This window comes from Vicugna pacos, chromosome 3 (assembly GCF_048564905.1).
Source record: "Vicugna pacos chromosome 3, VicPac4, whole genome shotgun sequence".
Taxonomy (NCBI): domain Eukaryota; kingdom Metazoa; phylum Chordata; class Mammalia; order Artiodactyla; family Camelidae; genus Vicugna; species Vicugna pacos.
In genome coordinates, this window is record NC_132989.1 from 74,322,130 (window position 1) to 74,334,322 (window position 12,193).

Consider the following 12,193-nt stretch of genomic DNA (forward strand, 5'->3'; position numbering starts at 1 on the left):
CAAAAGTGTAGCAGAAGGAACACTGGACTTAAAGCCAAAATATTTAGGTTCTAATATTCTTGTCAGTTATCAGCAACTAACCTTGAAAAAAATACATAATTTTGGTCAGGAACTTAGATATTAATCTATGAAAAAAAATGAAGGACCCGTCTCTTCCATTTCTAAATTTCACATAGTAATTTAGAGTTCTCACAATACCACCTGGTGGAACTGAAAGAAGCACACAGAGGAAGAAGGTGGGATAAAATGGCCCAGCTCTCTCTCTAACAATTTACCTACTCAGTCCATTTACATAGTAAATTGGTTACATAAAACTTGACTACATCACAAAGAAGCAATCATACTTGGTTAAAAACCTTACCCTATGTAGAATCCAATGTTGATGTAAATATTCTAATCCTTGAAGAGTCATCAACATGTAGGCTTTGATGTGTGATGGTGTCAGTACAAGACTGTTATCCTTTATTATAACCTGTAAAGCAGGTATACATTATACAAATATGCTTTATTATTCCACATAAACTTCACTATATAAAACCTTTATAGACATAAAATGGATTTAGTCATTGAGGATAATCTCAAGAGAGGCTGCCTAACTCTCCTTAAGAAGCTCTGACAGAATTTCCAGTTACGTGGTTAGGGAAAGTACCTTTGGTTTAGAAAGAAAGTAGCGCTTTGTCTCCTACTGCTTTGTTTTTAGGCAGCCACATAAGTTTTCACTTGTCCCAGTATATACAGCCCCTTCTGATAATAATATTCAACATTCCTTTGGGAAACCACCTGTTCCCAGACTAGTACACATGGTTAAACAGGACTGACCACTACCTGTGGCCTCCAGAGGTAGACAAATGACCCAGGCAGAGTCAGTCACCACACTGCAGCCTGCTTTCCAGAAAACTGGTTCAAGGATGGTTATGTGAGCCAAGCATGCCAAATACTTGTGCTAGACTCAAAGGGAACAAAGCACTTTCCTTCCTCAGGGATTACTAAACTCTAAGGATAAAAGCCTGCAAGTGCGTGAGCCACTATACTGAGAAACAGCTCATGAATGAAGGCAACAGAGAAGAAAATAGTGAACTTAAGTGCAAGACCGAGTTCTGTTGGCATTATTTGTGAGCTGGCACTCAAGTCAACCTATTCCTAGACTCATCAGTTAAATGAGTTAAAAATTCATATTTTCTTTTAAAAAAATATTTAGGTAAAATTTACCCTTTTTAGCACACAGTTTTTTAAGTTTTATCAAACACATCCAGTTGTGTAATCACTACCATAATCAAGACACAGTTTTATAACCCCCCAAATTCCCTCAGGCCTCTCTCTACTCAATCCTCCCCTCTACTCCCACTCCAGCAACCACTGATCTCATTTCTGTTCCTTTAGTTTTGCCTTTTCCAGAAAATCATATACATGGAATCATACAATATAAATAGTTTTTTGAGCCTGTTTTCTTTCATTTAGTATAATGTATTTGAGACTCACCTATACTGTTGCATATGTTATTAGTTCATTTCTTTTTCTTCTCAAATAGTATTTATTCCATTGTATGAATGTACCAGTTTGTATGTTTGTTTGAATGCTGTTTGGGTTATTTATAGTTTGGGCAATTATGAATAAAGCTAAACATCTGTGTTGACATGTTTCTCTTGGATAAATACCTAGCAGTGGTATTTGCTAGATCAAATCTTTAAGTGTATGTTTAACTGTATAGGAATAAGAAACTGCCAAACCGTTTTCCAAAGTGGCTGTATCATTTTGCACTCTCATCAGCAGTGTATGAGAATTCCAGATGTTCCACATCCTTGGATTGTCAGTTTTTGAGATTCAATTAATATTAATGAAAAGCATAAGATCTATTTTTTCTCAAATAGGAACTTGGCTTTCAAAAGGATGATACTCTGTGATAATATCACAAAGAAGTTCCAAGTTCCCAAAAACCAAACACTCATTTTTCTAAAAATAATGCCAATAAGGTTTAGGGAATTTGGTAGGCAGAAATGTTATTGAAATCCAACTCTTTGTATTTAACACTGGGAATATGGCTACATAATTCAGAAGGGCCTAGAATTAAAAGTACATCCTGTATTTCAATAAAATTAAACATTCTTTGACTACCACTGTCTTCAAAGGTAGAAAATAAACATTCATTCAGATTCTCTTTTGATAAACAGAAAAAAATTCCTACAGGAATCTTAATCTTACCTCTAGATCAGTTTCCATAAAATCAAAGACAAGGCTAATGTTAGATTTATGTCCAAAAGCATCAAGGAGCTGCAAAGCAAAATAAAAAAAAAAATCAAAATGTGATTCTCTATTAAATACTTGACAGTGTCATACAATTGAAGTAATTTTTAAAAATTCAAATAAGCATTTGGACTGTGGAAAATTTCCCATAAAGCTGAAATAATTTAATATTTATCCTTTTTTGGCTAGGAATTTATACTTTTAAACACAAATTATTAAACTTCCCTATAAAAAAAAAATCACTAAATAAGCTCTCCCCCACATTTTGGGAGTTACAATTAAGAAATGAATTAAAGAATATCTCACCTAAGTAAGAAAAATTCCCAACCTTAGTACTTAAGAAAATCTTACAAATAGTATTGGCAGCTATCAGTCACTGAATGAATGTGTTCTCTATGCCAGGCACTATCCCAGGTACTTCACATGTATTCAGTGAGCTAGTCTCACAACAACCCTATGAGGTAAGGACTATGGCACAGAGTTCAAGGGAACTTGCTTAAGGTGTTACACATGCTAGAGCTCTCTCTTGGCTTCAAAGTGATTTCTGACAAAATTAGCCTGTATGCCAATATTTAGTTTATTTCATCAACTGTATAGTTTTAAAGTCACTGCCTACAGGAACTATTAGGATAGAAAATATGTTTCAGCCTTTTTGAAACTTAGCTAAAAAATCTCATCTTGCTGAGTCTTCAGTCAACATCTACCATATTCAGAAAAGGCAGGGTCTCAAATCCCAGAAACAACTTAGGTTATACTTACCCCAATTATATTTGGATGACTTAGCTCCTGTAATAACTTTATTTCTCTTAAGGCTGTTCTATTTATACCTACATAAAAAGGCAAAGAAACAATGAGAAATAATTCTGAAATCTCAAACGTTCTTACAAACGTTATGTTTTGGGAAAGGTCAATCCCTGAGGAAAGAGCAATGAATATTCTTCAGAAAAATAAGGGCTAGTTTAACAATTCTCATGTTAAAAACACCTGTTTCCATTTTATACTGCTTTATTTTTAAAGTAGCTTAACACAGACTATGATAAATGGTGAAGAAAGTATTCACTTTATCTGTAAGATATCAGATCTGAAAATTGCTGGAGTAATATGAATAAGTGGGTAGCACACAGCTGTTAAGTCAATAGCTTCCCTTTTCTTGCCCTATGAATATTAGTGGCACGGTATTTATGCTAACAGCAAACTAGTGATTAGATAGCACCTTTCCCAATGGGAAGGATAGAACCCAAAATTTAAAATAAGATCTAGTACTAGTTGTTACAGAGATGATGGGTCCTTTTTATAGGAACTATTTCTTGATGACTAAATAGGACTTAGCACTCTAGCAAACAAGGCTTTGGAAGGAGGGATAAAGGAATCTTTCCCCTCAATATATCTATTCCATGGTAAGCTTTGTGTTCTTCTGTGCATCCTGAATTTTCAAAGTAATCAGAAGCTCAGAAAAAGAATAAACAATGGCTTATTATAACACCTCAAACAGTAATGAAGGTATCAAGGCAAGTCACTAAGAACTGTGCTGTCTTCAATCTACTTAGGTGTCTCAAATGTTTCTCTGAATACCCAAATGATGGAAATCACAAATATCCTCTCTATCCTGAGGCTATCTTTACTCTTCTGGGACCAATAACTGTATTCAAAACCACTGTTAACTTAAATTAATACTTTGTTCTTTTGCTCAGTGGGAATAAAAGCCTATCCCATTCTGTCAGATTACATGAAATACTTACCATCTTTAGCTTCTGATCTATGTCCAAGTTTGATCTGGTTGAGGAAAAAACAAAGAAACACATTAAAAAAGTATTAAATTATTTAGACTTAATACATAATACATAAACACTTTAAAAACTCTGTCATAGCAAAAACATGTAGCAACTCACATGTAGCTAGTATTAGCAGGCAAGAAGGGAGTGGGAATAATGAATTAGAAAGCACGAAATTAAAAGTATAAGAAAGTATCAAGTACCTATCATTCCCTGGCTCTTAAGTTTTGAATTACACATTCCAATAATGGAATTAAGAAAATAAACATCTCCTTTTATCTCTGTAAGATTAAATGTGGAACAAAGAATTAAAGGCATAGTGACTAATACACAAAAAAAGCACTTCAAAAAAAAAAAAGAGCACTTCAAGTTAGCCTGTTTGGGAGGAAATATGAAACATATTAAATAATATGCTCAATATGCCCAATAATATGCTCCCACAGATCACATTTTTCAAAAAGAAAAATTACAAATTGTGATGGATATAAATAGTTTTAAACTGTTGTTACTGTGAATAAGAATATAAAATTGCATTAATAGGTTCAGTCTTACACAAAACAGACTACTAGGTTAGAGAACATTCTCTTACTACTTTATTCAATGACTAAATGTAATCAAGAATACAAAAAAAAAAAAAAAAAAACCCACCCAAACCCAAAAACTCCTACTCCAGAAAAACACAGCTATTCTACCTTAACAATATTCTTCACCAATATACTACAAACACAACGTTTTATTTAAAGATAAGCTATTTATTATAGCACCAAAAAATATAAGGCACTTAGGAATAAAGCCAACAAGAGATGTATAAAGCTATCCAAGAAGAACACTTAAAACATGGTTAAAAATGCAATGAAAATAAACACAGATAGCATGTTCATAGTTAGGAAGACTCTATCATAAATATGTCAAATATGCCAATTCTCTTTGAATTTAATGCAACTAAATGTAAAAGTACAATAGCACTTTTCACGGACATTGACAAACAAATTCTAAACTCTACACAGAATAGTAAGGAGCTAAGAACACATAATTTAAAACGTTACAACATTTTCTAAACATAATATAGACTAATTTCATGAAGCCATCTACTTCATCACCCAGATTCAACAATTACCAATATTTTGCCACACTTATTTCGTTCATTCACCCTCTCCTTTTTGCTGGCTGATTTTTTTTTTTTAATTCCAGACTTCATGACATTTCACCCCTATATACTTAAGTAAGCATCTCTAAAACATGGACATTTTCTTACATAACCATAATGCCATTCTCATACCTAACTAAGAGCGATAAACGTCTCCCTTCCTGGGACCTCAATAGTAGTAATCCTTTGATGATAAGGCTCCCTTCCTGGGAACCAAGGCCATGCTGACTCACTGTGTTCATGATGATCTCTCTGTTGCTTATCTGTCTTCTTCTTTTTTGAAACTTTGAAGGAATGTTCCCCCCTCATGCCTGATGACCTTTCATCTGACAAGATATAAAGCTATGCTGAAAACCATACTTCTTCCAAACAGTTCCTCAGAGCCACCTGAACGACTGTCTCCCAGGCTACAATTCTCAGTTTGGCTCAAATAACACTCTCTTCTATTCTTAATACAGATTAGTTATTATTTCCATCAACAACGATATCTGCCAAGCCTATTTCTGACAAGGATCAATATCTAGAATATTTAAAGAATTTCACAAAGTCAATAGGAAAGAAAAAAATACAAACAACCTAACAGAAAAACACGTAGGAGAAAGTCTAATAAATCTAAGAAAAGATGACCAATCTCATAGAAAAATATTACTTGAAAAAATATATATACCATTTTTGATCCATCTAACTGACAAATGTTGCAAAGTCTGACAATACAAAGATGGTGAGAGTGTGGTGGCAGTTAAAATGATCCAACCATTTTTAGCAAGCAATTTGACAATATCTGGTAATGCTGATGTTGTGTATTCTCTATGCAGCAACAATTTATAACTGGTTTCAACTATAGACACATTCTCTCGAGAAACTCATAAATGTATAGGGCTGTATTAGAAGAAAATATTAAAAAAAAAAACAGCATAAATGTTTATCAGCCAGAGTTTGGACAGACTAACTTTAGTGTGGTCACATAACAGAATCTAATCATCAATGAACATAAATAAACCAGATCTACATGTGTCAATGTGGAAGATTTCAGAAATAACTGATTTAGAAAAACAAGTTGCAGAATATCATATACACACACACACACATATATATGTGTTTATATAAAGAGTTTAAAAGTATACAATACTATACACTGTTGAGATACATAAAACAAATACTGAAAAATGAGAAATGCTTCAAAAGGACACCAATAGGGGATGGGTTAAATAAACTGGGAAACATAAATTCAATACAATCTTCTTAAAAGGATAAGATAGATCCTTTAAAAGATAGGTATTTTAAAAGTCCAAGATACAACAGGTGAAAGAATACAGAACACACACACACAAAAAGAAAGAATACAGAACACATAGCTTATTATTCCTTCTTTGTAAAATTAAACATGTCAGTAAATAAGTGGGAGTAGAAGTTAAGTGTTGGGAGGTGAAGTTGCACAAGTACCAAATCCTCAATGTTTACAGTAGGAAGTATAGATAATGTCTAAATCTGGGGAGGGAGACCACGCAAGAAAAAAATGACATAAGCATATTATCTTAAGAAATGGAGGTAAATACCAGAGAAAATAGTTTTAGAGTTGAAAATGATTGCAGGACTGCTCCAAGGATGACAACTAGGAGTGAGGAGACATGAATGGTTGGCCTATTAATTGACTTTAAAAAAAAAAACTATTTTGAGAAATAATTTAATTAGTTTGGTAGAAGAACTATTTCTGGGTTTTTTTGAGGTAGAATTGATGTAGAACATGTAAGTTTCAGGTGTACCAGACAGCAATTCACAATTTTCAAAGGTTATATTCCATAAAACCACAAAGATGTACTATTTGAAATAAAAATGAAATGTAAAAGAATATTCCACTATGAGTCCCTTTCAAAGAGTAAAAGTCTATCACAGACAAATAGGATGGATTCTAAATCCCAGTTTACAATAAAAGCAAGTAAATCTATTAGGATTTTTAGAAGACTACAGAACTCTATACACCAACAGTTTGAAGAGATAGTATTAGTCAATACATTTTTAATGAGTGTTTCCAAATGTACAAGCCACAGTCCTAAATACAATTTGAGTGGTAGTGAACAGAAAATAAACTCATAGATAAGAGGATTTTACATTTTGATATATGCTATGAGGATAATAGAGAAAAACAACAAAGAATGCTAGGGAAGGAGAGAGGCATACCTGTTTTAGCATGACCAGCAAAAGCCTCAATGTGCAGGAGACATCTGAATGAGATCTAAATGATAAATAATCAGCCATACCAAGTTTTAGAGTAAAAATATATGCAGAAGGCAAAGCAAATGCAGTGATCTTGGGAATGGAATGAATTTAATGTATTCAAGGGACAGAAAGGTCAGTGTGGCTAGAATAAAGTGAACCAGTAGAAGAATCAAAAAGATAACTTTAGAAAGGATTAGAACAGTTAAGGGAGTTACCTATGGCCTTGGATTACAGAACATAAAGTGGAAAATGGTATGAGAGAAGCAAGAGAAAGTAAAAAAAAGATAAAAACAGCAGGAATAATTGTGAGGAAGAGAGGGTGTTAAGTAAATGAGGGGGATATGCTTCAAAAGAGTTAGGGATTTTGAAGGAGAAACAGATTCAAAGCAGCACCACGAACAATAGGAAGGTGGAGGTCACCTATGCCACCAACAGGACTCGAAAGGTGAGAACAGCCTCTCCTGGAAACGTTATTGATTTCAGTAGTGTGGGAAAGGGCAATCAACCTGGCAGCAGGACACCTGGATCTAAATCCTGGCTCTACCAATTACTATGTCATCTTGACAAGTCATCTAACCTCTCTTAGCCTCAGGCATCTCAAGTGTAAACAGGGATCCTTTACCTACTTCACAAGGCTTTTATGACGGTTAAACGAAAAAATGTAGGTGAAAGTGCCTGGCATAAATAAAGTTACCTAAATATGACCGAAGTTTCTTGAATGAATGCAAGTAGAAAAGCTACCTAAATCATTTTTTTAAAACGCACCAAATCATTGTCATTAACGCTGGCAAAAGCCTTTCATAATAAATCTGTACTCAGAAAACACAGATATACAGAGAGTGGATGCAGGTGAGGCAGAAGTAGAGCCCTGGAAAGATCATGATATTAAGTAGTTCTGAGGACCCGACAAATGAGCAGTACTGGTCCTCTTCGCCAAGGTCTGCGTTGATACAGCTTCCTCTTCATTTCAATGAATGGCACAAAACACTAGCTCAACCCGAGTTCCATCTTAGAACACGAGACACTAATAATAAATTCTATTTTCTTTGAAAATGACATAAGTAATTCCTCACAAGCAGAGCACGGTCAAGACTAGTAAAACCGCCAGCCATTAAGCTCACACGTACAGACATCTTCAAGGAGACTCAAGAAAAAACAAACTGTAACTCACTTTCTTAATAGCGACAATTTGATTGGTGTTCTTGTCTCTGGCCTTGTAAACCGTGGCAAACTAGAGAGAAAAACAGAAATAACAAGTTTGTGAGAAGTTTTTGTATTGTGTTTGTCTTGCTTTTTTTTAGATTTGAGGAAACAAGGAACCCAGGGTTCTTGGAGCAAACTTGCGGCGGCTTCAAACGTGGTGGGGCCGTCCACGTCCCGTTCCAGACTATTCTTCGGACAGGGCCGCTCAGGCCTCTGTCCTATAGAAGGGCAGGGCAGCAGAGGCGTCTGGGCAGCCTCGCCCAAAGAGAACGAGTAGCGTGGCCCGTCGTCCACTGGTTCCACGAGAAAACCTGAGAGTGTGAGGCGGCCCGGCGCCCCCAGCTCAGGGCCCTCCAAGCCCCAACCCGAGCCTCACCTGTCCCTCCCCGAGGAAGTCCAGTTTTTCATAACGCTTTGCTCGCGACTTCACGTCCACAGCCATCCGTCGCGCGGAGCCCGACTCCAGCTGAAAGGGGCGACCTCCCAAGGAAGCAGGAATTTAAAGCTACCTTAAAGCCTCCAACAGCTACTTCCGTCCACTGAGGGCCGACGCTTCAGAAGCTCCGCCCCACTTCCGGGATAGGCGGGGACGCTGTTACGTCTGTCGGGCCAGAGCCCGCCCCAGGGAAGCTGCGCAAGGCAGGGCTCGCGGGCTGGTTGGCGCCGCGCCCCGCCCTATCACGTGACCTCTGGCTGATACCGGAAGCGGGGTTTTCTCAGTGGTGGCTGTGTCACCTTGTGTTACTTTTTTAACTTTCATATTTTCTTCATCGCCAAGGACGGGTCGTCGTTCTGAAGCGATGTTCTCAGTTCGGTGTTTAATGGGTGTGTATTAGTGTGGAAAGCTTCGCCTTGTCTGTCATCTCGCTTTCTGGTTGTTGTTCAGGGCGTCCTGTCACCAGGGTTACTTTGGACGCCTAATCCGACAAGTTCAGGTCACTTAAACGAGTGCCCAGTTATTAACGTCTGGTCAAGAGGCATTCTTAGTACTTTATGAAGAAACACGCCCAGGGAAACAAGTTCCAAGTCAAGTAGACAATTCTGTGCTGTGGAACAGATAGCTTGCCATCAGTTTTCTACTCTGAAAAGTGGCAGACAGACCACATCATAGGTGGTTGCGAGGAGTAAATGAAACTTGCACAAATTTTAGACAGATTTCACACAAAACAAATTAAACACATTAAATCATTTATTTAACGAATATATATTGGGTGTTTACCATGTACCAGGCTCTGTCAAGACTGATAAATCAATCAGCAGGGAAAAAAACAAAGATCCCTACCTTCCAATGGGAGGCAATAAACAAGTAACATATGCTATGATACATAGTGATAATTGCTACAGAGATAATAAAGCAGAGAAAGGGGAGACAGTAGGGTTTGTGGTTTTAAATAGGGTGGTACTATAAGGAAATTACTGAAAAGCCACTGCAGAGTTTTGAGCAGACAAGTGATACGATCTGACTTAATGTTTTAAAAAGGTTCCCTCTGGCTGTTGTGAGAGGCTACACTATAGACTTACATGGCAAGGAAAATCAAGAAGGCCAGTTTAAGAATTATTGCAGCAATCCAAATGTATTAGGTAGTATCAGTTTGGCTTCTAGTCAATACAATTTGCTGACAGACTGGATATGGGTTGGGGTGGGGGAAAGAGAATTCTCTAAGGTTTTGAGCTGGAGCATTTGATGTTCCTAAAAGCTGAGAATCCTGATTTTCAGTTATGTTAAAGAAGGCAGCAGAATACAAGAGCTCATAAGTTAGCCAAGGTAATACAGTGTAAATGTTGAGTCCTAACTCTGGATCTAGAATACCTGCCTATGAATACTGGTCCCATAAGTATTCACTCATAGACTTATGATTTGAGAGTATTATTTAATCTTTCTGTTCCTAGTTTCCTCCTCTGTAATAAGGCCTACTCACTGGATTGCTGCAAGGCTTAAATGACTTCACACTTCAAAACCCCTTAGGATAGTGTCTGACAGTGTTCAGTTTATGTTAGCTATCACATAAAGCACTATTATTGGTCACCTTCCAGCTGTCACTACTTGGGTCTTTATTGAATTCTGATGCCTTCATTGAGCAAAATTCTCATACACTGCATTAAACACACCATCTACATACCACTTACACCTCTTAATTGTGGCAAGTCATACCTAATGATACAATGTCACATGACATAGGTGAACGTTCCTTCTAAAAGACATCACTGTAACAATAATCTAGCCTCACTTGTAGTGGCAATAAGCTAAATAGCGCTCTAAATTTGATAGTAAACCTGTGAGGCTTCAAGTTCTGAAGTGTGCCATGGTATATGAAGTGATAATCACATTATACCATGTTGCTGACAAGTAAATTCCTATTTTAGAACACTTTAAATAGGGTAACAAAAGCAATGTTTGAGTGATATTCGGGGTTTATTAGGTCATTGTATATATAAAATACCATTCAGCACCTGTATAGCATTTTACAACTTACAGAGCACTTTCCCACATCAGTAATGAGTAGGCAGCTTCCAAGATGGCCCCAGTGATTCTTGCCTTCTGGTATTAATGTACTTGTATAGTTTTCTCACCCAATGAGAAAGCCTATTCGGCGTGACCAGTAGAATACAGCAGAAGTGAATGTGTGTAACTTCCGAGTCTAGATCGTAAAGAGACATTGCTGCTGCTGCTTGTATGCTGGGACCATTTGCTCTGAGGGAAGTCAGCCATTATGCTATGAATTCACTCAGGCAGCCCACTGGAGAGGCCTATGTGGAGGGGAACTGAGGCCTCTGTCCTACAGCCAGCATCAACCTGGTGGATTGTCCAGCCCCAGGGAAGCCTTCAGATAACTGCAACCTGAAGTGGCATCCGATTGCAGCCTCATGAGAAACACTGAGCACAAGTGCCCAGCTGAGCTGCTCCAGAATTCCTGGCCCAGAGAAAACATGAGCTATTAAGTGATTATGGTTGTTTTTAGCCACTAAGTTTTGCGGTGATTTGTTACAAAGTAATAGACAATACACTAATTTGATCCTGCCTACCACACTGCATAGCACTGGAAAGAAAACTGCAACTTGGACAAACTCAGCAATTTGCTGACAGTTACAGACGTACCTGTTTAATCCCTAAATAAAAATACAAGCTATTTACTCTAAGCCAAGCCCAAATTCCATGACACCATCTTCCTTAGGAACTCATCCAAGGATAGCAATTCCCACTAACATCCTTCTGCCATACTTATACCTCACAAATTCCATACAAGTGATATATATTTTCACTGTAATACTTTCATGGCAGCAGCTGTAGTAAAGGTGTCCCTCAGACAGTTCCAGTATTGGGGTTTCTAACTGCTGGCCTGCAGTATTACTCAAGCCACTCTTCATTACCTGAACCTCCTGTTTCTGAAAGCAAAAACCTGGCCTTGGGCTTCCTTTTACTGAAATGAGAAAGCTAAAGATAAAAAAGAGAATAGTACTAGCTTGTAAGAAAATTTTCCAGATATTTTTAAATAATAAAAAAGAAATCACAAGTCCTGTATTTCTCATGAGTCACCAAAACAGCTTATTGCTAGCACCAAACTCCTATCTCACATTTGAGTTGGGGCAACATCTATAGTAGGCCACAATACAC

The 12,193-nt window shown here is 37.0% G+C and overlaps 1 protein-coding gene across 4 annotated transcripts in view; it reads right to left on the reverse strand.

Moving 5' to 3' along the window:
* Window positions 1-9,144, reverse strand: part of CDK7 (cyclin dependent kinase 7) — a 34,115-nt gene extending 24,971 nt beyond the window's left edge. For 2 of the 4 annotated variants that reach the window (XM_072958565.1, XM_072958564.1), the window contains exons 1-7: window positions 8,957-9,132; window positions 8,549-8,608; window positions 7,339-7,393; window positions 3,981-4,014; window positions 3,001-3,068; window positions 2,200-2,268; window positions 362-472 (exon numbers count right to left, since the gene is read on the reverse strand). In XM_072958565.1, the coding sequence (XP_072814666.1) occupies window positions 362-472; window positions 2,200-2,268; window positions 3,001-3,068; window positions 3,981-4,014; window positions 7,339-7,393; window positions 8,549-8,608; window positions 8,957-8,988 (429 nt within the window). In that variant the 5' untranslated portion in view covers window positions 8,989-9,132. Of the gene's footprint in view, window positions 1-361; window positions 473-2,199; window positions 2,269-3,000; window positions 3,069-3,980; window positions 4,015-7,338; window positions 7,394-8,548; window positions 8,609-8,956 lie in introns of all 4 variants that reach the window. The other 2 variants (XM_006197547.3, XM_031675331.2) reach the window with 2 other exon arrangements.
* Between the last annotated feature and the right edge of the window lie 3,049 nt (window positions 9,145-12,193).